General features: G+C 39.2%; 1 protein-coding gene across 2 annotated transcripts in view; it reads left to right on the forward strand.

Moving 5' to 3' along the window:
- LOC147162903 (unconventional myosin-VI-like) overlaps nucleotides 1-23,404 on the forward strand; it is a 43,351-nt gene extending 19,947 nt beyond the window's left edge. The window contains exons 17-33 of one of the 2 annotated variants that reach the window (XM_086094903.1): nucleotides 261-356; nucleotides 752-922; nucleotides 2,354-2,392; nucleotides 2,495-2,588; nucleotides 3,220-3,350; nucleotides 3,440-3,517; nucleotides 3,604-3,733; nucleotides 4,303-4,393; nucleotides 5,803-5,953; nucleotides 8,371-8,579; nucleotides 8,665-8,743; nucleotides 13,318-13,478; nucleotides 13,635-13,685; nucleotides 17,601-17,704; nucleotides 19,013-19,147; nucleotides 21,208-21,426; nucleotides 22,770-23,404. In XM_086094903.1, the coding sequence (XP_085951029.1) occupies nucleotides 261-356; nucleotides 752-922; nucleotides 2,354-2,392; nucleotides 2,495-2,588; nucleotides 3,220-3,350; nucleotides 3,440-3,517; nucleotides 3,604-3,733; nucleotides 4,303-4,393; nucleotides 5,803-5,953; nucleotides 8,371-8,579; nucleotides 8,665-8,743; nucleotides 13,318-13,478; nucleotides 13,635-13,685; nucleotides 17,601-17,704; nucleotides 19,013-19,147; nucleotides 21,208-21,426; nucleotides 22,770-22,969 (2,139 nt within the window). In that variant the 3' untranslated portion in view covers nucleotides 22,970-23,404. The remainder of the gene's footprint in view (nucleotides 1-260; nucleotides 357-751; nucleotides 923-2,353; nucleotides 2,393-2,494; nucleotides 2,589-3,219; nucleotides 3,351-3,439; nucleotides 3,518-3,603; nucleotides 3,734-4,302; nucleotides 4,394-5,802; nucleotides 5,954-8,370; nucleotides 8,580-8,664; nucleotides 8,744-13,317; nucleotides 13,479-13,634; nucleotides 13,686-17,600; nucleotides 17,705-19,012; nucleotides 19,148-21,207; nucleotides 21,427-22,769) is intronic. The other variant, XM_086094904.1, reaches the window with a different exon arrangement.
- The last annotated feature ends 513 nt before the right edge of the window (nucleotides 23,405-23,917 follow it).

A 23,917-nucleotide genomic window follows, 5' to 3' on the forward strand; every position in this document is an offset into this window, starting at 1 on the left:
TCAAATGAATGCAACTTACCCTTTTTTTTAGAATATGCTCGCTGTACAATGCATAACAAATAGCATTTTTGTGTGATTTCAGTGGAGCTCCATTAAACCGAACAAGGCTTCCACAATCAATACTGGAGCAGCGTATAGTTGATAAACAATGTTCTTGTGCATAGACAGTGATGGATAATTCAAGAGTGCAATCATTACATTTGCGGTTCACCACTGTCGATATATACAATTTGATGACTCTCTCTTGCTGTGCCTCTCAGGTTCCTAGGAAGTCCAAACTGGCTATTCATCGGAATCTCCGGGATGATGAAGGCTTTATCATCAGACACTTTGCCGGAGCTGTCTGCTATGAAACAGTAATTTGTCCTACAGTCTTTAATATATGGAGCATATGTTGCCATCCTGAATATTCAAGAGCTGCATTTTACAGCGATGACAGTGTCAGTGAATACTACAATGGAAAATTAACAGTGAGCGATGCAGCTTGGAGTTGTTGATAAAATATTACAGCAGGTGCTAAATGGGTGTCAAACCTGCAGCTTCTCATTTTTGGCTCGACCTCCTTAAGAACTCATCTGCCATCTTGGCATACTGTAAATGGCTATTGTAAGAAAGTTAATATGAATGCAGTTCAAGTCAGTTGTGTTTGTTGATAGACAGCACTAGATGCTGCTTTATTTCCTCGACTTCATTAAGATTTAACAAAGTTAAAAAAAAAAATCCCCCCCCCCGTGTGTGTTTCTGCCAACAGACTCGATTTGTCGAGAAGAACAATGACGCCCTCCACATGTCCTTGGAGAGCTTAGTGTGCGAATCTAAAGACAACTTTGTTCGAGAGCTGTTTGAGACCTCCACGACTAACAAGGACTCTAAACACAAGGCGGGAAAACTCCGCTTCATCAGCGTTGGAAACAAATTCAAGGTCAGAGAGGCCCTAGAGTTTGTCACACTACATTGCCAAGCTCCTAATGTTAAGTAATCAATTATATCAAAAGATGAATATGTACAAAATAAATCAGAACGATGAATCTGAATATAACATTTTGTGTTTGACTCTACCTCCAAAGTCAAACAAAGAAACATATTATAACCTAATCAAGGGTCTATTTGCTTAGTAATATATGATCTAAATACAAAGTAGATGCTATTGTGAATAGCATTTAGTTAAACACATAAATGCTAATGACTCATAGACAACCATAGTTTACAACCATCAAAGTTTCTGAAATGGAGAGAGCTCTCCAACATGCTATTTACTTCATTTTATCGGATAATCGGCCCTAAAGGGGTAAGTCAACCCCCCAAATTTTTGACAATAATATGTTCTATGCAGCCCCACTAGTCTAATCTAAATATGTTATTCTGTTTAATATTGTGTTAGTGGAATATGAGTGGAGCAGCAAATTCCAGCCGTTTTTATCCATCTCGGGGCGGCCATTTTGCCACTTGCTGTCGACTGAAGATGACATCAATGTTGCTCAAGTCTCAGGTAACAAGTTTACAACCAATCACAGCGCCGCTTCAGAAAACAAGGTGAGCTGTGATTGGTCGTTGCCTGAACGCTGAGCAACATTGATGTCATCTTCTATCGACAGCAAGTGGCAAAATGGCCGCTCCCCTGAGATGGATAAAAAACGGCTGGATTGATCATGTCTAGACTAGTGAAGTCATATATAACATATTATTGTCAAGAAATTATTAAGGTTGACTTCCACTTTAACCAATGACCCCTCGCCCCAATTAGTCCTTCAAATAGAGGTTTCACTATTTTAAAAAAGCGTCACAGAACAGGTTGTTGGAATGTCAAGGTTACACTATATTTTATTTTCCTGACTTAGATAATTTCCCCCATTCTTCTTCAGACAAGTATACTTTTGATTTCTAGACCCCTCAGCCTCTTTTCTTTGGGAGAGAATAAAGCTGAGTGAAGTCGGCTTCAGTTATTACGGAGTAGTGATGGCAAAACTGAAAAGAAGGCTGGAAACAAACAACTGAAATGAGACACTCACAAAAGAGTGTTTATTGAACCACAAGCACACAGTGTTGACGTCTTCTGTTTGTTTCAAGAATCGGAAGCCTGCCTCCCTCTCCCGACTTTCCCCCACCCCCAGTCAGGTACAAAATACGCGCTGTGTATTTCAACAGACTTTTATCACTGCTAAGACTGCTGCAGGGCTTTCAGCACTAATGCACCAGACACGGACTCTCGCACAAAGATAATGCTGCCGTTCAATAAGGTGTTGGTGGCCAGAGAGTGTTGCGGGGAATGTGTAGGTGCCCACAGCTCATGTGGCCAGCTCACTTCATCTCACAATCTTCAAACAAAAAAGTCCTTGTCTGCTTCTTTTCACAGACGCAGCTCAACTTACTGCTAGAAAAGCTTCGCAGCACTGTGAGTTATAATCATCATGACATTGTAGACTCAAATCAAAACTTCTACTGGCAGATCTGTATATATATATATATTTTTTTTAATGGCCCTCTTTGTGTGCAGGGCTCCAGTTTTATCCGCTGTGTCAAACCCAACCTGAAAATGGTCAGCCACCACTTTGAAGGCGCTCTCATTCTCTCACAGCTGCAGTGCTCGGGTAACATGTTTTTAAGTCTGTCTGTCTGCCTGCTACTGCAGTGCTGTATTGTAATGTCATCAGATAGACTTAAACAAACAGCCAAAATCGAGTCTATAAATCATTTAATAGCCGAAAGGGTGCAGACAAATTGACTGGTTGGAACAAAAGACTGCAAAATGGCAAGAATTGTCAGAGTTGAAGCAATTGACAAGAAATGTACCAACCAAATGTTAAAAAAAAAAAAAATGTTTTGAGTAGAAAACAAGGCTGGACAGGCCCTGGCATTTTGACTTAGGCCCCTGGCTACCACGTAGCTCTGCCACTGATGTTGATTGGTTCAGTTTGCAGTCTATATTGTAAATGTTTTTTCGGGCTGGTCTCTTGGGGTAAAATAGAGGAACGTGATGAAATGACACAGCATCAGCCCCAAAACACTGTGGCCCACTGGGCATCTGCCCTATATACCAAATGGCCAGTCCAGCCCTGGTGGAAAATTATTGCAAAAGAGGGGCACTTAATACTCAGACTAAGATTTGAGGATACACAAAATCCTTTAAATTATATATATTTAAAATATTCTTAAATGAACTATGAAAAATGGTTGTAAAGTAAATAAAACTCAAGATTTTTTTGGTTTTGTTTTACTCAGGAATGGTGTCCGTGCTAGACCTGATGCAAGGTGGGTTCCCCTCCAGAGCACCTTTCCATGAGCTTTACAACATGTATAAGCAGTACATGCCGGGAAAGCTTACGCGACTGAACCCACGACTCTTCTGCAAGGTGCAATATTAATTGTTTTCCCTCACTGCTGTTTAGATAACAAGTGACTGAGTATGTCAATGTTAACCCTTTTCTATGTTGTTCTATAGGCTTTGTTCAAAGCACTGGGGCTGAATGACAATGACTTTAAATTCGGGTTGACCAGAGTGTTCTTCCGCCCCGGAAAGGTATCCGAAAATGTTGATATACTGTAAAACACAAACATGCCCTAAAATAGCCCAGTTAAAAGTAACTGTCCATTGTGTGTTCTCAGTTTGCGGAGTTTGACCAGATCATGAAGTCGGATCCCGATCATCTGGCAGAGCTGTTGAAGAAAGTCAACAAGTGGCTGGTGTGCAGCTGTTGGAAGAAGGTCCAGTGGTGTAGCCTGTCTGTGATCAAACGTGGGTCCAGTCGACCACACATAACATCCCCTATGAAGTGTCGCAAAACTGTGACAGTATATGGTTACATATTCACTCCCCCCCAGTAAATTGTAGTTCCCTGATGGCGTTACTAAAGTCATACTTCACACCCCTGAATTTATTCGTAATGTGAAAAGTAGCTTCAAGCTATTTGGAATTGTACTCTCAAAGCAGTCAGCACTGCAACACTTGACGCTGTGCTTGCTTGTTGAGTCCTACCATTTAACAGCATGCATTCTGCCCTTTGTTTTGAAAGCATTTAATTAAATTATGGAAGAAAATTGCCTGCTTGATGAGGCACTTCCTGCATAACAGACCAAACAAGTACTGTATTGTATTTCAGTTGCCATTAAATTTAGGGTTTTCTTTTGGTGTGTGTGTGAGTGGGGGTGTGTGTGTGTGTGTGTGTGTGTGTGTGTAAGAAAAACAGGATTTCCCACATGGTTAGGGACCTTAGTACTGAATCCCATTACAGCATGTATGATTGTATCAGATTTCTATGTGATTCTTGTGTTACAAATGTGTTTCTCTTTTTCCACTGTCACCAGTCAGGAACAAGATGAGCTACAGGGCTTTGGCGTGCATTAAGATTCAGAAGACGGTGCGCATGTGGTTATCTAAGCGGAAGCACAAGCCACGGTGAGTCCCCCCCCCAATGTTGTACTCACCTTAGTAATTCAAGAATCACAATGTTTATTGTCATATGATGGGCAGAAATAGCAGTTACACAGAGCATTGAGAGCAATGACATTTTTACTTGGCCAGTTCCCTTCAGACAACTTGAAATGTAAAAAAATGAAATACAATGGAGTATAATGTATAAAATTGATTTGTTGGAGTTTCTGAACTGTTTTTTTCCTAAAGAAATATTGAAAATAGAATCCATTATGGTTTAAAACTGACACCACTATTAAACATTTTAACATCGTAACAAATTTGGAACTACACACTTTTAACTTGTTCACTCCCAGCCATTTTCACTGAAGCAACCCCCTTCTCTCCCGGCTGTTTTACAGGATTTAAACTGATATTGACTGATTTTGCCCACAGAATATTATTTTCCATTGCTATAAAAGCATGGAACCTACCAAAAGAAATATTATAGTCTCTTTTTCCATCAGGAAAAAAAGTTTATTTCTGTTTTCGCTTTGCAGCAATTAGCATTAGAATTTGGCTAAGTTTCATCATTATTCACAAATCTGTTTAAACTACCTGTTGGCCGTTTTTGTAACAACTACCATTGCTTTAAGCTTTCTCTTCAGTTCAGAGGCTGCATCAAAGTCTTCTGTATGCTCTAGCATAAAAAATAAAAACAATCATAAAACATACATCTTTGGGACCATGGTAATATTTAAAATAGAACATATTTATACATTTTTGGGAGCAAATGAGTTCATTGGACATTGACAAAGTTTATAAATAAATTACATTAATAATCCTTAACTTCAATAACAAAGGCCTGATAATGCAAAGTTGAGTCATGTCCCATCACACCGTTTTCAACACTACAGTCCAGTGTATACAGTATTCTTCTTCTCTTCTCATATTCCGAAAGGAAGAAAGGAAGAAAGAAAAAGCAAAACACATGCAGAGTTATTCTTATTCTTATTCTTATTATTTAATGAAGTCCCACTCAATACTAGTGGGTCGATATCTATTTTGTTCTGTAATGGAATTAACTACAACGGGCTGTTACATGATCAGATAATATCCTGACCTGTATTAGTCTAATTTGTCTTTGACCTTGGTGAAACATCATGTGGCCAATTAAACAAGGTTATCTTGTACAACTGGTTCTAAGTACCTGTAATTATACTGAATATCACGTGTTTGCTCTGTACAATCGCTTTGGTATTATTGATATAGAAAATATTGCCTTAGCAGTCTCAACTTTCAAGTATCTTTGAGAATGTGTTACCTTGCCTTTCTAAAAAAAAAAAAAAAATTATATATACATATATATATATTATACACCCTTCTTTTTATTGGGTTGTTTTAAGAAGCTGGTTAGACAGCAATTCAAAAAATGTGGTTTTATGTCATTATAGCATTGATGGTATGGTAAAGGTGAAAAACCTGAAGAAGTACATGGAGCGTTTCAACGAGGTGGTCAACGGGCTGAAGGAAGGCAAGCAGGAGATGGCCAAGCAGGTCCAGGAGCTGGCGACCTGCATAGATGCTCTGTCAGCCAAGATAAAGGTGAGTCATCACAAACTTTATGCCAGCCCCTCTCACGGCATCCAAGGATTATTGTCCAGTTGTAAAGACTGACCTTGCCATAGTGACAGTAAAGCTGCTTATGCGGTCTCCCTTTTAGATGCTCAATTTGTAATTCACGCCTAGTATTGAGGTGTGCATGAACTATTTTACTACATATGATGCTAATAATAATAATGTGTTCGATGACTAGATTTATGTAATGATTTAGAGGGTTTGAGTCACACTGTTATCCTATTTATGAATGAAATATGACATCCACCAAAATTGCGTTACACTCACTGCACCAATACCTAGATGTGGTTCCAGCAGGCGTAAAGTTTAGTCTACTTTCAGACACCAAATTGTGAGGTACAGATGGAGCATGTCCAACTTTGGTACACCGAAACGTCTGGCATGGTGCAGAGAGATCAACCAAATTCCCACACAGACTTTGCTAAGTGCCCAATCCTCATGCATTCTCTCTCGATCGATATTTTCAATCAGCTCCTCTTTTCAATATTGTCCTTTAGTATGGCTGTTCCTTAAATGATCAAACTTGATTAGCAAAATCCCAGTCCACCCCATGCAATAAACACACCTTTTATTGGAGCTGCAAAGTGCAGCAAATCACCGACTAATCTGCATCCCATCCAGTGAGCATTCCCCACAAGTGTTGCTTTTCTTCAAACTGTTGCTCCTCTCGCACCATTAGCGGCTACGATAAATGAGAGGTGATGATGCCCAAGGCGTCCTGGCTGACAGTGACGCAGCGGTGATTCCTGACCCTTCCTATCCCCCGCTTCATCTCAGTCAGCCCCTCAACCACTTTATTCTTCCGTTAGCCTATTAGCAGCCAAGCGACAACGCTCACGGTGCTGTGAGCAATGTGTTGCTGAGTGAATAATTCATGGGATGCCGATGCCTGTCATTCAGGCCCCCATACTTTAGGGACAAGACCTTGTCACCTCCCTTCTTTGTGTTCCTGTTAGTGACTCACTTTAATGAATCTGCACAATATACTGACCTCTACTCCGCTCATTAATTGTCTGACAAGTCCGGCAGCCAGTCAGTTGACGTCTATCTATTTATTAATTTATTTTTTTGATGCATGGCAAAATGTTGGTACCAAACAAAGGTCACACTGTCACTAAATTATTCAAAGTTTGAGGAAACTTTTATGTAAAAAAAAAAAAAGAAAAAAAAAAGATTAAAGGTATTCCAATTGTATTATCTCTGAAAAGGTTATATTTTGATGGCCAAGTTTGTTTTTGTGTGTAACCTTCTGTCTCCATTTTTTATCCCAGATTTTGATATATATAAAAAAAATGATCAAAAAAAGATTATATAATGGGCAAAATGGTGGGAAAAAAAGCTTACTTATTTCTCGCTTTTTGCATAATTCAAACAAAAATTGTTAATAGTATGTCATTCATTGATTGATTTGGTGCCTGCACTGGTACCTCTAAGGATGAATAGAACCAGATTTAAAAATAACAATAATAATAATACTAAATAAAATTATTATTATTCTTTCATGTTGGCTTGATCTGAGTGTATTAGACAATGAACTGGTAAGCAATGTTCACACTGGACTGGATTAAAGCACCCGGTTTGTATGTTTTTCATTGACATTAACATTTTTATCAGCTCAGAATTTAAAAATTATTTTTGATACAGTCATAAATTGATCGTGCTCGTATGTTTTTTGTTTGTTTTTATTTATGTATTTATTTATTTATTAAAAATAACATGTCAAAAGGATGATTATTTGTTAGATGATGCATGTTTGATTGTTTTTTTTAAATATTTAAAACAGCTCCCAGGTGTTTTAATAGCGTGTTTGTGACATATACTTTCATCAAAATACACCCAAGGTTCCGAGAATTACAGGACACTTGAAATCCCAAATTTTTGTCTGGACTTTGAGGTAGCAGCCTTTACTTGTTCAAATTAGCCACTAATCACCCCTCCCCATCGATTACAGATTTCATTACCACGACGACTGGGAGCCCTAGCTAGGGGTAGCTGCATATTGAGCCCCAGAGTCATCCATGACTATACATTAACTACACAATTCTGCGTACGGTCACACTTGAGCTAATATGTACCGAACCACATACAGTAGGAATCAAACCTGCTGAATCTGAGTCGTCCAAACCTCCCTTTCTCAGATCGCTATTCTCCTCTATGAAATTACCAACACCAGGTCTAGCTCACCTCCTGTTCAGATTTTCGCCACGTGCTGTGCAAGATTCATGCCGTTCACTAAATTAGAGCCCATTGTTTACACCACATTTCAAATTCAGTTGTTCACATTTGACCGATGAACCAAACAAGCAGAGCAACCAAACACAGCCATGTACTGTATAACAGCAAGTGCACTGATCTTTCTTGTGACCTCATCTCCCATCCAACAGAATTCAATAATGAACCGGAAGGAGATTGACACCGAGTACCAGGTGTTGGTGAAACGCTCAGAGCAGCTGCTGTCCTCCATGCAGAAGAAGAAGCAGCAGGAGGAGGAATCTGAGAGGCTGAAGCACATTGAAGAGGAGATGGAGGAAGAGAGGAAGCGGCGGGAGATGGAAGAGCAACGGCGCGAGCAAGAGGAAGAGGAACGAAGACTGTATGTGGCAACAAGGGGAATGATCAGTGTGAAATATTTTGGAATTGTTTAGTGTTTGGTCTGAATCTGTATCAACTCTTTATAGGAAATCAGAGATGGAGCTGAAGCGGAAGCAGGAAGAGGAGGATCGAAAAAAGAGAGAGGAAGAGGAGAAGGTTCTGCAGGTTTGGGAAGCTTGTTGTTTAATTTGTCTGTTTTGTACTCGACATATTGACGTCTGCATGGCATCTGCACAACTGAAGAAAAGTCCCTAAAAATGTGTTCGAGTCAAAAGATCATTTGTCTGGACTGCATTCATCTCTCTTTGGAAAATCAATATGCCTTCCAAGAAAAGATATTTAGACCCGGTCAAATCTACTTGTCATTCATGCAGGACTTCTAGTCTAATCATTGGTTGGTTCGACACTTACTTGAAAGCAGCATCATGCATTTAAGGACAATTTACTGATGTTTCACCTCGGTGTCCTCAGAGAAATCAACCCATGATGAATGATCTTTGTTTCTTATGGGGTGCTTAATATTGTTGGGGCAGTTTGTGCCAGGTGTCGATTGTAATTTCCTCGATTCAATTTGGACTCACAAGGGTTCAGTTAGATTTGATTTAGGTTTTTCTCAATTTGAAGCGATCCGCTTCAATTCAATGTATTTTGACTAATAATTATTTATTTTCTTTCTTCTTAAAGAGCTAGGGAATGTTTAAAACTCCACAAACAAATTCCAAACAAAATTTTGCGGAGGCAGGAACTGGTTAAATATTTCAATAATTGCAAATAAAGATTCTGATGGTCTTAACCTCCTAAGACCCGGACTCTTGCGTGGCATGCATTTTTAATTTAGGTTGGCTATTTGGGATGCCTGCGACCTGCTGAGTTTAAAAACAAAATAATTATATTTTTACATTATGTAGTTTCTGAGAAAAAGAATGTCCGCATATGTGGGCATTCGTTTTATATTTCAATAGAATAAATACAGTCCCATTTGAGTTGTGATGAGCAAAACTCTTTACTTCAGTGAAAATGGCTGGGAGTGAATGAGTTAATGTAAAAAAATACTTTTAATTCATGTGAACAATACATTTCAAGAAAACAGTAAGATAACAAAAAATAGCCTTTAAAATTCTATTTTCTTATGAATTTATGGGAAAAAAAGAGATGTTAGAATAATTGATTCATGGTTTTATAAATCGATATTAGGCTCAAAAAGGAAAATTGATTCGACATTGATTATTTGATATTTAAAACCCAGCCCTACCAACTACTGTAGTTGTTAGAGACATGCTCGTCTGCATCCTTAAAAAAAACATCAAGGTCTTTGATACCCACAAACCTCAATCTTAGGGGGATATTCACAAATCAAGGAGAGCCCCTCTATACAGCATATCTGCTATTTTTCCATGTGATTTGCAACTAAAATAAAGTTGATAATTGAATTTCCCCTCAGGGGAGCATAATAAGAATATAGTCAAGTTTAAAATGACATTAAATTAAGAGTGTACCAGGGAATTTTGGCTGACTTTATACTGCTCCATGCAACTAATTTACTATATTGGATTCATTCCCACTGCTCTTGTAGCTTTTTATTTGGACATCAGTACATACTGAATTTTACCCAGAGGACATAAACCAACTGTGTGCTGCAGTAAACTTACAAAACAAGCCATTTGAACACTGTATACGCTAAAGCATTAAACTGTATGTTATGTAGTTACATTAGCAGACTAAGAAGAAATGATGTAGGTTATTTGTATTTTTTCACACATCCCACACCTCCAGGACGCAACTCTTTACTGATCGCATAGTGTCATTGGTTGACAAGAAAATAATATAATGAGCTCACATTGAAGCTTTGCGAGGCCTTCCCATGGCTATATCTCCCCGCGCCATCTCTGACTCAGCGCTAAACTGATCTTGCCAGCAACTGAAAATATTGCCAGAACCTCTCCAGTCTCTCACATCTTGGCTCCAATAGCGAATCTGCCATGGTATTGCTCGGCTGTATGATGCTGAGCAGTGAGCACAAGCACCGCTGGTGGACATTTCTGATTTTGACATTTTGGGCAGAAATATGCACACGGGTGGCTTGCTGGAGGTCAGTTTGTAGGCCTCTTGAACTGTTCCTCTTCAAGGAGGAACAGGAGGAAGAAGCAGATATCTGTTCTACTGCCGGATTATTATTGCCCCTCTAGAGCTCTTCACCTCTCCTAGTGTATTGATTGGCCTGTCTCCTTGTATCTCTTCATTGCTTTTATATTTTGCTAGGAGCCGGAGTGAGATACTGTACGATCAGCATGAAGCTCCAGAAACTACCCCATTCCTCCACAGAATTTTTCATGCAAATTGCCTCATCTTCCCACCTGTTGTCTGATTCCATTTGCACATATTAGCTTAAATGGATTTGTAATGTTGATTGCGTCCTAATTGGACAGCTTGATATCCCATCATTTGGGATTGACTTAAAGTTAGACTGTGATGATTTTGTGTCTCTTTATTTTATGTGTGCCATTTTTATGCAGCGTATATTTCCCATGTTTTCACTTTCTGCCCTAAATGACGACACCCTGGTCCTGACCTTGTACCAATTCCCAGAAGGCTTCCCATGCGGTCTTGATTGATGATCCTATTCCCTGACAATTTTCCTCTAACCAAACTAATTTGGCCCTCTTGTGTTCTCGCATTTGTTCTGTTATCTGCTTTACTCTCATGTGCTATTTGTTAAATCCATCCATCTTTGCCTTTTCTACACTCAAGATTTAACATATTACTGTTCCTTCCTTTTCATATCTGCTTAGATACAAGTAAAGTTCCATGCACATTTTCTGCTCTGACCAATCTAACCCTTAACTCATTCAAAGTATTTGTCCCTGTATACACACACTAGAGAAGCAACTTTTTCACCAAACTTTGCGACCAGTAGAACCTTTTCCCTCACCTTTATTTTCTGCTGCATCAAGGACTCACGTTGTGATATCTTGGCCCCTTCAGTGCTTAAATCTTTGTGTTGTGGTGTCATTAGGGAAGTTCCGAGAGAGAGGCTTTGTGATTTAGGTCCGCTTTAGAATGACAAAACCTGTGGAATCGCTCTTCCGAGGGCCACACTAGGCTTTGTTGGGAACCATAAATTTTTTTCTTGTGCTCTGTGACTGCAGAGTAGCTCAACACTCAGATCACCCCATGTTTCACTCTGGTCGTGTGTCATAGCCGCTGATCTGACCATCCACCGGCATGAATAATACATTATTGGCTAGAAGGTCATTCATATTTAAAGCTCCTTAAAGGAAATGACCCTATGTGGACTTCATCAATAGCTATAGAAGAGAGAGAAATGTTTCACAGTGCTATATATATATATATATATATATATATATATATATATATATATATATATATATATATATATATATATATATATATATATATATATAGGGGCGTCAGGCGATTACAATTCTTAATCGTAATTAGTCGCATGACTTTAACATGTTAACATAAAAGTGGAAACCTGTTAAACTAATAGAAATATGGCTCAATCTTTTAGTCATTGATACAGCATTTCTTAATAATTCATAAAATTTAGTTTAAATCAAAATGATGTAGTGTACTGTAAAAAAAAAAGAGTGTGATATTGATTTGTGTTGAGGTAATTTTTCTGCCACTAGATGGCATCATTGCATTTGTAAGACATTGGTGACAGCTCAGTGCATTTTTCTTTGCATATTAAGAGCTATCTAATCTTTAAATCAACTATAAGGAACTTTCAGTTTATGTTGATTATGGCGTCGCCTTATGGACAAAAGTGGTAATGTTATGCCTGAAGGAAGACCACATTTCCCATTAGGACAAGCGTATTGCGTCGTTTTTCTTTGTTTGTTTTTTCATGCGTTGACATTCAAATTGACTTCAGTCTTTGTAACGAATGGGTAAAGGGGGAAGTGACGTTTGCCATAAAGCAGTCAGCACGTGTAGTTTTATGTGTGGCAGTGTTCCTAATCCTTCCATCCTCCTCAAAGTTGCTTAATGGCAGTAAAAATGGTACAGGCCCCCCCAGGCCATGGCCAAGGTACCATTCAACTAGGTTTAAGTCGATGTTTCATCAGAAAAGTTATGAAAACATTTTATTAAGGTTGAAAAGTGCCATATATATAATATGGAACTTTTCATTGTTACGTTTTTTGTTTTTAAAAAATGGTTATCTCGGGTGCTGACTGATTCTTGTGTGTAAAGTAGGGCAGTGATTTCCTACATTAATTAAGCCAAGGCATCCGCAAACTAAAAAAAAAAACCAAAAAATTTACGAGTATCTTGTATCAATTTACTCACAAATCGACATGCTTATTGTAAAATGTGGGCATGTTTGCTGTCAGAGCAACTGGTCAGTAGTTATTGAGGCTGCTGATGGTGACCCAGCAGGTCGACTTGGTCGACTTCAGGCATGGTGGGATGAGGAACCGGGACAGTGATGCATTGAATACTTTGGTGAAGACCCCTGCCAGCTGGCCTGCACATTCTTTGAGTACCCTCCCAGTCAATCCGTCTGGGGAGAACTATTGTTGTGAAAGCACTTTCAAACTGCATTGCTGTGTTTGTCTAGACATATGACCAATAAAGCTTTCTTAATAGTGGATTAATAGCTTTAATCAGGCTCGAGCAGACAGCAGAGTTTTAATTGTTATATAGATTCTGGCAAAAAGGAGGCCATCCGTATTAAGCCAACATGCGGTGTGTGCGTGTGTGTGATTCTCCAGGCGGAGCTTGAAATCCAGTTTGCGCTGGAGCGTGAGGAGCAGGTCCAGCGGTCCGCCATACTGGAGCAGGAAAGACGTGATAGGGAGCTTGCCATGAGGATTGCACAGAGCGAGGCCGAGCTGATCACTGAAGATGGTCAGCTGGACCCCAGTCTGCGCAGGTATGACGTGTAAAAAGAAAGAAAGAAATGCACATGGTTGCGTTAGTTTCACGATGAAGTGAATGGACAAGCATCAACACCAGTGTTAAATTTACCGTCTGGCTGTTTTGCATGCAAGTAACTCTTTTTTCCCCCTATTATTCTGCCATGTCAAAGTGATGAGACTTTTTCGGATCTTCCTATCTCTGCATCCTCAGCCAAAGCCATGTAAGGACTCAGCACTATTTTAGACTAGTGTAAAAGTCACCCACTTTAGTGCCATACCCCCGATCATAGTTCCATCCATCTCTGAACTGCTTTGAATAGATCAGCAAAGCAAAACCCTTGTTTCATTCCACCAAAGCCGCAATCACATATCAAATGCAACAATAGAGTTTTTGATTAGAAAGAATCACTGCATGTGCTGTTCCAAGGATCCTTGTGTTTGATCAGAGGCGCGCAGCATACTATTTACTCTGCGTGTTTGCTCAGTTTGCTGTTTTGCGCACACATTGATGTTTAGGCGTCGCGTCGGCCGAAGATGGATTATAACTACTCAATACGGGAGCCGGTTTCATTATTTTATAAGGATTGATTTGCATCTTAATTCTGCATGAATCGGCGTTGATTGCATTCAAAAAGGGAGACAGTGTTCTTTTTGCTGTTGCGACCCAGCAAGAGGGCAACAAGTACATTCCCTTTTTCCACAGCCAAGCTATTCACCGTTGAGGCATTTGAACTTGAAATCTAGATATCATTTCCAGTTTTATAAATGTCAGTATGAGTGACGCACAGTAAACCACTACTGGTCACCCATCAGCTGTTGAGTAAATTTGCCATTGCTGCGTTGTAACTTTTGAGTTATGAAAATGACGTACCGGTAATTTACGTAAATGCTCATTGTTTTCAAATCACACACATATATCGACCGTCCTCTGTATCATCTTGAGAACGTTACCTCCCTGCTTTCTTCTGTCTTAACTAGTGTTCTTCCGATACCGATACTGGTATCGGCAGAGGCCCCGATACTGCATTAAAACAGTGGTATCGGTGAGTACTAACAAGTAACATGGCGATACCATTAATTATGACGCTAATATAGGACTTTGGATGCAGCATCTTGTGTCTTGCTAATGCTTCACTTTCACTTATGTGTGGCATGTTCACTGCATGCTGAGCTAATATATCCTATTGGCCCTTGAATGTTTCTGAACCAATGGCAGGACAGCTTTTTTTACATGTTGAGAAAAAACAACTTAAGAATCGGTATGGTATCAGCATCGGCCGATACTGCAAAGCTGGGTATCGGAATCGGAATCGGAAAAAACGCTTTCCCTTCTTGTCTGAATTCTACTTGAATCATCCATCATGCTGTCTCAAGATGGCCAGTTATCAGCTGGTGGCCAACGTTAGCTAACTCTGCTAACATGGCGCTATTAGAATAATAGAAATTATTGTTAAGCATTCTTGGATCGCTTGAAAGGAATCATAAAAATCAAAGTTGTTCAAATTGTAATGAGTGATGTTTAATACCACTTTTTCAGACCAATATTCAACTCTTGAGTAGTTACTAATACATACATTTTCAAAACCAATGACAGATAATCTCAAAGAAAGAAAGCATTTTTCCTTCAAACTCCATGAAATAAATTTTAGTTTTCTATTCTAGTTTTTAAAATGCTATATTAGAATATATATGGCTTTCTTTAAAATTGCTCATTCTTTTTATTGGGAAATATGTACACCATCAATTTTGTAGAGTACATTTAAAAAAAAATAAAAAATAAAGTCTGTTTGATCCCACTCTAACCAGAGTAAAATGTACACTTTGAAGAGAGTAAAATATTCAGAGTAAATTTTTCTAAAAGTATTTTGTTTTAAATAAACTAATAAAATGTACAAAAAAAATGTCCCTCTAAAATTTTATTAGAATTTCTGAGTGCAAAAAAAAAACATTACTAGGTTTTTGTAATGGCATAGGTCAATTCGTTCGTACACATTAAAAATACTTTGAGTGAAATTTACTCTGAGTAATTTACTCTCTTCCAAGTGTAAGTTTTACTTTAGAGTGTGACCAAATAGACTCTTTTTAGAGTAGACGTACTCTACAAAATGTACTGTGTATCAAAAGTACTAGTGGTGTCGGTTTTCCTGACCACTCAAGATTTGAGCCTGTATTAGTATCAGTCTGAAGAAAAAAAAACGACTCCAAACCATCTGCCCTAAAGGAGTCTACTCGGAAATCTGCCCGTGCTTGTGCTTGTATATGCAGCACACGAAGCTAAAGCACACTTACGTCTGCATGCAATACACGTAGATCCACTTCTTGCCTTGGCTGGTGTCACCTTATATTATAATTGACCAAAATAGGCATTTTGGACGCTGCCTATTCCCTTGTTGCTCCAATCAACCATTTCCTATTAACAACAGCCCATCGCTTCCCTCCCACGGCTTATTTCCTGCCGGCACAATCCTCCTCATCATGCTCATTCACATGTTCCAGCTAGACCGATGATGATGGCTCCCACTCTGTTTCAATGTTTTAGTCAGCATCAATTATAAATGGTAATCTGCGTGATTAGATCAGCCATCCTCTTCTCTTAGACATTAGCAGCTGTAAATAGAGGACTTAATTCCTCAGTATTATTGAATTAACAGCCGCGACTCCGCAGGACGGCTTGTGGATGTGTGCACAGACCTGCTGTTAACTGCGTGAAGGTCTGTGCCACTCGTTTGATTCATTAAATTAAACTAGAGATCTAAATGCCTGCAGATGCACATTGTTGTCAGGCTGGTTGTAAACACTCACACAGTCGGCAACGAAGGCAGGGGGCAAAGTGCTGCGTAGCCCTCCTGCTGATGTGCTTGTAACGTGGATTGAATCCCGTGAGAAGCGTCTCGTAGCCATAATGAAGAATCTTTTGTTGAAGCAAACACTGACCAAAGCCACCAAGAAATGAATTAAGCGCGCGGTAAATGTGCGTGTTAGCTAACACGTTAGACTTTAGCTCACACTTTGCGAGAAGTCTTTATGCCTTCATCGACTGCAGGCACGGGGAGGCTGCCCTCCTGCAGACTTCTGGAAGGTGGCCAATGTAAGAGACTGTCAAGGAGGGGTCCTTAAAGCGTCTGAGCATAGAAAGAGACAATTCATACTAGATCATTGTTGTTGTGTTTAATTTTGTTTTGTTTTGTTTTTACTGCAAACGGATAAAAATCATGATTGAATTAAAAAAAAAAAATCTTTTTTCCAATCCTGGAAATGTGAATAGTTGTTTTGAAGTAAAAATCCAAATAAACAAAAATGGTAGTATGAGTACATAACCAAAACAAAATGGTTCACTGTAGTACCGAACCCAAGCCACGACTGTGTGTCTAGCTCCCAGTCAGCTAAGATACTGGGCCGCCGGCATCTTAGGACCTCATTTGAACAGTCATGAAGTGAGGCACATTAAAAAGATCACCTACTTTTTTCTTTAAAACAATACTTGACTCATTGAATATTTTGTCCAAAATTAATTTGATAACTTTATTTTTCATGTACAATTAATACCTTTAAAAACACATTTTTCCACTGTCGACCTGTGCTGAGGAAATAGGTAACGACCAATCATGGCTCACCTGTTTTCTGGGTTTGGTCAACAAACTGAGCCCTGATTGGTCGTTACCTGTTTCCTGAGCACGGGTTATGTCATCTCCAGTTGACAGCAAGTGATAAAATTAGTTTTTAAATTAAATGAATTGTTCATGAAAAATAATTAAGTTATCACATTCATTATAGACAAAATGTTATGTTCTTACTGTTGAAAATGGCTCAGAGAGTCAAGTATCCCATAAAAATATATATTTTTTAAAGGCACACAAAGATTAGTTACCCATTTTCTACCCTGCTGCCCAGCCCATTACTTAAGTCAAATTTGTGTTTTTGTCCAAAAACAGTACTGCTAAAATCATTGATCCGTGGTGTTTTGGTTGCTCTTAAAAAATACAACTCTTGCTCGTGAAAGGTGAAATATGTACTTAGGTAACAACCTCACAGCATTGTCTCAACATTGGCAGGCAGTGCACCTTTTGTGCACTGTCACTGTCTTATTTCTGTATGCGTCACACACATACCCATCATTACGTGATCTTCACCCGCAGGGGCCCTCAGGTGCAGGCAACCAAAGCCGCTGCCGGTGTGAAAAAGTATGACCTCAGCAAGTGGAAGTATGCCGAGCTGCGAGATGTCATCAACACCTCCTGTGGTGAGGAAACCCGGCTCCCTTGTTTGTGTGCATCTTTTGCACTTTTGTGGATTTCTCCCAGTCATTTCTTTAAAGTATCCCGAGAGGTTGCCAAAAAAGCTGAGCCCGCAGCTGTACGGGGCATGCGGACACATGAGATCTTGTGCTCATCAAATAAAAAAGACGGATCAGTGGGTGCTCCCACAGCTGCTGCTGCTAATTAGGCTCTTTTTTTTTTTAAGTGGCACAGTAAGGAAGTTATCACCATTATGGAGGATGACGGACCTCTGCCCTTCCAACTCATTCTCAGCCAACTTCTACTCAGTCAGCATGAAGATCAGAAGATTTTCCACTGGCTGCCTGGCTTATGTCTTTATTTTAAGTCAAGCAACTCAGATACTTCCTGTGGGATCCCAAGGACATCTGGGGAATCTGTGAATGCCACTTTATGTAATGCCGCTGCTATACAAATCCATTTTTGAAGGCCAATTAATTAGAGGCGAATAGTCTCGCATCCAACTTCTGAGGAAGGGATTACCTCCGCCAAGGAAGATGTTTGTGTTTAACTTACAGTTTTGGATATATCAATTTTTAGGACCTGATGATGATGATGATGACGCTTCTTTCTTAAAAATTGTAATGTCAGCTGCAAAATTTTCTTTTTTCCCTGTCCAGTAAAATCATACCTTGTTATCGACACAATTGTTTTGTGTCGTACTGCATCATTTTTAATTTGATGCATTTATGTCAGTATCGGATCTCAACTTGAGTCAAACAAAGTTCTACATTTTTCCCCTCATCTGTGACATTCAAAAAAAGTTACTTTTCATTTGAAGCTGTATTGATCCATTCAACAACTTTAATGGTACATAATGCAGTACTGTGCAAAACTCCATTTTAATTTACATGCGCCATTACATTTGCTGCTTTAGCAATTCTTTAATGACCGCATAGAAACAAAATGTCACTCAGTGGACTGCAGACGTGTTAATTGTTAACAAATGTCATGTTTATGTTCATTTGTCCATCTGTTTGTTACTTGGCAGGCTCTTTTCTGGTTTACGGAGGATGACTAACTTGATTCTGGAAGGTGAACTGCCCCCCAAAAAAATGATAACAAATAAATACATTCCTTCCTGTATGCGCACCTTTTATCCAGATGCCCACCAGAATTGAAAGTATTACGATTAAACGAAATTTGAGCACATTTATTATTTCAGAACTGGTAGCCTTTGCATTCATCCGTACCCAGGAAATAGTACTCAGCTTCAAAACAATTCAACCTGATCTATTGTATGTATAAGTTAACGCCATGTTTTGTTTGGACAGACATTGACTTGTTGGCGGCCTGCAGAGAGGAGTTCCACCGCCGCCTCAAGGTCTATCACGCGTGGAAGTCCAAGAATAAGAAACGCAATGACGACGGAAGCGATCAGAGGGCTCCCAAATCTGTCACCGACTATGGTTCGTTGAGGAAATGTTTCTGTCCATCCCCGTCCCAATGCATTTGCATACTTCATGAGCATGTTTTTTTTTTTTTTTTTTTTCCTCCACCTCTCTCCCGTCCCTCACATTAATTGGCAGGGATTAATGACCTTCCTGTAAATAAGATGCCTGTGCTTGGCAAAATTCAATTAGTCGACAAAATACAGCGGCCAGAAAATGCAGCCGCCTCCTATGTGCTGAAAAATATTTATTCTAATTAACAAGTAACTGCCGGTCATGCTTTGTCAGGTTCAGCAGACGCTAATGTGACAGCTCACTGCTTTGCTTTGTGCCGGAAACACACACACACACACACACACACACACCCACACACACACACACACCCCCACATTGTTTAGATGCATGATGGCATACTGCTGATCTGCATTTTGGCATTTTGCACAACAAAAATGGATTGTTGACATTGATAAGGAATGTGGACATGTTAGACCCTTTGATGCGGATTGCCCTCTAAAACGACAGCTCATTTTTCAAATCTAATACTTATATGATGATTCTCAAATCTCTGTAGATTGCTTTCAGAAGAATCCAGTTGTAGTTATAATTTGTAGGGGTCTCAAAATTAGTACGTTCATTTTGAGTTAATTTAAAGTTCCTTTAACTCTACAAATTTTTGAACGCGCGATTAATGACCGCCCCTTACTTGGAAAGCTTGTAATGGGGGAATTCCAGTTGCAACGCAGCAGACACGTCCACGTCAAAATTTAGCTGTAATACATTTAATAATAATGCATATATTTGTGGAGACCGAGAGAATTACTTCATGTTAAAGATTCGATAGCTCTAAATATGAAAAGAAAAATGCACTGAGCTGTCACCAATGTCTTACAAATGTAATTATGTCATCTAGTGGCAGAAAAATGACCTCAACACAAATCAATATCACACTCGTTTTTTACAGTACAGTGCATCTTTTTAATTTTAACAAAATTTTATAAATTATTATGAAATTACTGTATCAATGACTAAAAGATGCAACCATAGTTCTATTAGTTTAACCTTTTGACCCACTTGTTAACAAAAGTATGACAACTTTTATTGTACATTTAGAACAGATATAACATTTACGATTAATTGTGAGTTAAATATTGAAGTCATGCCATGAATTACGATTAAAAATCTTAATCGCCTGACACCCGTAATAATTTGTATAAAGCACAATTTGTCATCCAATCCGTGAAACTGGAGTTGGCCATCATTTAAAGAAAAGATTCCCATTTAGATCAATTGTAGTTGGAATAATTTGTTCCTGAGTCCAAATTATCAGCATTAGGAAACCTTTTTCAACAGTACAAATCATGTTTTACGTAATATTTTACCATGATTCTTTACAGATTTTCACACGTACTTGTAGGCAAAATGCTACAAACATAGTACAGTATATTTCCCCCTAATGCCACGGGATATTACTTATTACATACCCAAGTCAAAAATGCCGAACCTAAATCATTCACCTGACATAATAATAAATCATAAAAGTTATCAATCAACAATGTTTTTACTTAATTTTCGAACATATTGGTATAATTATGGGCCAAATATATTTTTAAAAAAAGATTTTTTTTTCTTCCCACTCATGCATGTGCAAATAACTTAGCATTATGGGAAAATATGCTATGTTTGTAGCATTTAGCCTACAAGTACGTTCAAAGGTAAATTTTTTGAACACACAAGTATCAAATAAAATCAACCACCAAACGAAGCACACGCTACCTTTTGATAACAAGCATTTAGTTATCATCAAAATCATTAAAATGTAACTAGCTAGAGATACATTAAAGAATTAGAACTTGAGCAAAATAAAGCCAGTAGCAATGTTGAACATGGCTAACTACTGGTTATCCTCTCCAACTATCATGATACTGACCATATTTTTCAGACCTATAAGTCACTCCAGAGTATAAGTCACATTTTTTTCTTCAAAAAATAATGAACAGAATTTAGCCTAAAGTGGATTCATTACGGGAGAATTTTTTAATCTTAATGTGTCTAGTTCGGACTCTGTGCTCCCTCTCCAGCGCAACAGAACCCTACCCCCACCATGATGGCCCAGCACCAGGAAGTGGCTATGAACCGGCAGCAGCGCTACTTCCGCATCCCTTTCATCCGGCCGGCCGACCAGTACAAAGACCCGCAGAATAAGAAGAAGGGCTGGTGGTACGCCCACTTTGACGGGCCGTGGATCGCCCGACAGATGGAGCTGCACCCGGACAAGCGGCCCATCGTGTTGGTGGCGGGTGAGTCAGGTCAGGCTGGGTCAAGCAATGCGCATTGAGTGATGATGAGACCTATAAGACCAGACTCCTTAGGGAGAGTCATCACTGGTGATGAGTCATGGTTCTTCACACCAGTCTGATGAAAGCAGGGCAATCAAAGCGCAAAGTCCAAATCATGTTGATGGAGGTGAGATATGTGTCAGGAAAACTTCACGGCTACTTCACCATGACAACACGCCACTGTATGATGCTCTGAGCATCTGACAGCTCCTGGCTGGGAAGAACATCACTAGTGTGTAATTTTTCCTCATTTCAAAGCTTAAGGGTATTATCAAGGAAGGAAGGATCCTGGAAGAATCCTTTCAGGAGTGTAAGAATGTGTGGCAGTCAGAGAAAGCTGGGAAAAGTGTGTTAGGCTTCAAGTGTATTATTTTGAAGGGCACATTTTCAAGTTTGAATGTGAAATATATATTTTGTGACGCCAGTCCTGGAACTTTTCTGACATACCTCATACTTCTAAAATGCTAAAACAACAAGAAAATTCACATTTTCATTTGAAAATGATGTTGCATAAATTAAGGATGGACATAATAATCCATTAGTCAATTAATTGATCGTAATCACATTAAGACAGTTGGTCTTGAATTAGTTGAGGCACACCTTGGTTGCAATCAGCAGAGGTTCTGTTGATTCAGAGTACCATTGTATTATTTTGTTCAAAATATTTACTCTTCTATTGTAGTAAATAAAATAAAAAAAGATAATTAAGTTCTATGGGAAACATACTTTACATTACAGAGTATTGTTTGCCATCTAATTAAATTTGGAGAGAAAAAATACGCAGTATACTGTTCCTGACTAAAATGTCTGTGTAAGAAAATAATTAATAGATTTTTAATATTCTTCATGGTCAATTAAGTACTTGATGTTTAATGCTTATGCCAAGTCTAGATTTTAACTCGTTAATGATATCTTTTTTTTTGTCTGAATGTGAGCACCAAGCATTCATATTGCATGCATTTGCGCATCCAAAACTTTTTATTATTCTTTCCCTTATTTTTTTATTGCCGCTAAAAGTCTTAACGCGTTTAAAATCAGCGTAACAAAACGTTTGGCTTGTCTACGATCCATTTCCTCCACCCACATAATTGGATTTCATGGCAGAAAGAACAAAGTTCAGATGATGGACAGAGACGCAGTGAATAAAGCAATGATGTCATGGCATCAACGATCGATTGTGTTATAGTCCAGCACTACAGTCCTCAAATCCTTTCTTTCTTTCACATTTCGCTATCTTTCATCTTCACGCTTAACTTCCTGAGTGAATCGCAATTTTCTCCATGTGGAATTGTCTCCCGCCTCAGGGAAAGATGATATGGAGATGTGCGAGCTGAGTCTAGAAGAAACCGGTCTGACCAGGAAGCGGGGTGCCGAGATCCTGCCCAGGCAGTTTGAGGAAATCTGGGAGCGTTGCGACGGGATCCATTACCTGAAGAAAGCCATCGAGAACAAGCAGGCGCGGCCCACGTACGCCACCGCCATGCTGCAGAATCTCCTCAAGTGAACTCGTGCATCGGCCACGCATGGCGGAAGGCAAGCGGGATGTGTTAGACGATGCAATCTTAGCGGTCTCCTTTCATGTTGTGTTTGTTTGTAGATGTTGTGTTCACCACCCTTGAAGAGGCCTTAAAATTGCACCTCACCAAAAAGACCAACCTGAGACCTTAATGAGCGGCGCGTTAATTGTCGTTTCAATCGTGTGTACGCGTCTTATGTTATTTCCCGAAGGTTAAAACGTAAAGTTCATCGTTTTCATCTCAATCTTTCATCTTTTTTGTATTGATGCTCATTTGATATGCGTGAGGACCTTTTTGCTTTTCACGTTTGCAGTGGGTTTGTTTGCTTCTTCAAAACGCTCACGTCGTCTTTCATCTTTGCGTTCTGTTTGTATTTGCACTGCAACACTGCAGAGAATAAAAATAAATATATCACCCCTTCATTCTTCGTTGTACGTTTTATTCTTTTTCCTGTAGCGGCCGAGCTCATTAAAGTCAAAGTGTGAAGAATCGTGAGTAGTGCAGCAGTTACGCGCAAGTAAGTCCTAACTGGACTTGACGCCCTAATGGGCATTGCGGCAAACGAGATTAACGTACAGATAATTTTAAACGAAGGCAAATGTGTGGCTGATGTTCATCCCAGGCATCGCACGCACACAAGATGATCTGCAGCGTTAAAGCTGATTAAAGGTTCACTGCAGGCATTTGTTCTTCAGCTTGCACACTTGGTGAGCTTGGACTTGATAAACACGGTAAATGAGCTCATCCAAGCAATCATTTGTCTCAATTAACGTATTTCCAAATGTGTGCTGCCGGGTTATTTATCAAAAGGGAATTGTTGCTTTCAAGCAGTTATATGAGGGAAGGCATCTGTTATTGGCGCAATAAAATCCTGATGGGAGAAAATATGTTTTCATTTGGTGTGATGTGACAGTTATTTGAGGCATGGCTGTTAA

Source organism: Leptonotus elevatus, chromosome 14, assembly GCF_054856555.1.
Source record: "Leptonotus elevatus isolate MCC_2025b chromosome 14, RoL_Lele_1.0, whole genome shotgun sequence".
In the NCBI taxonomy this organism is placed as follows: Eukaryota; Metazoa; Chordata; class Actinopteri; order Syngnathiformes; family Syngnathidae; genus Leptonotus; species Leptonotus elevatus.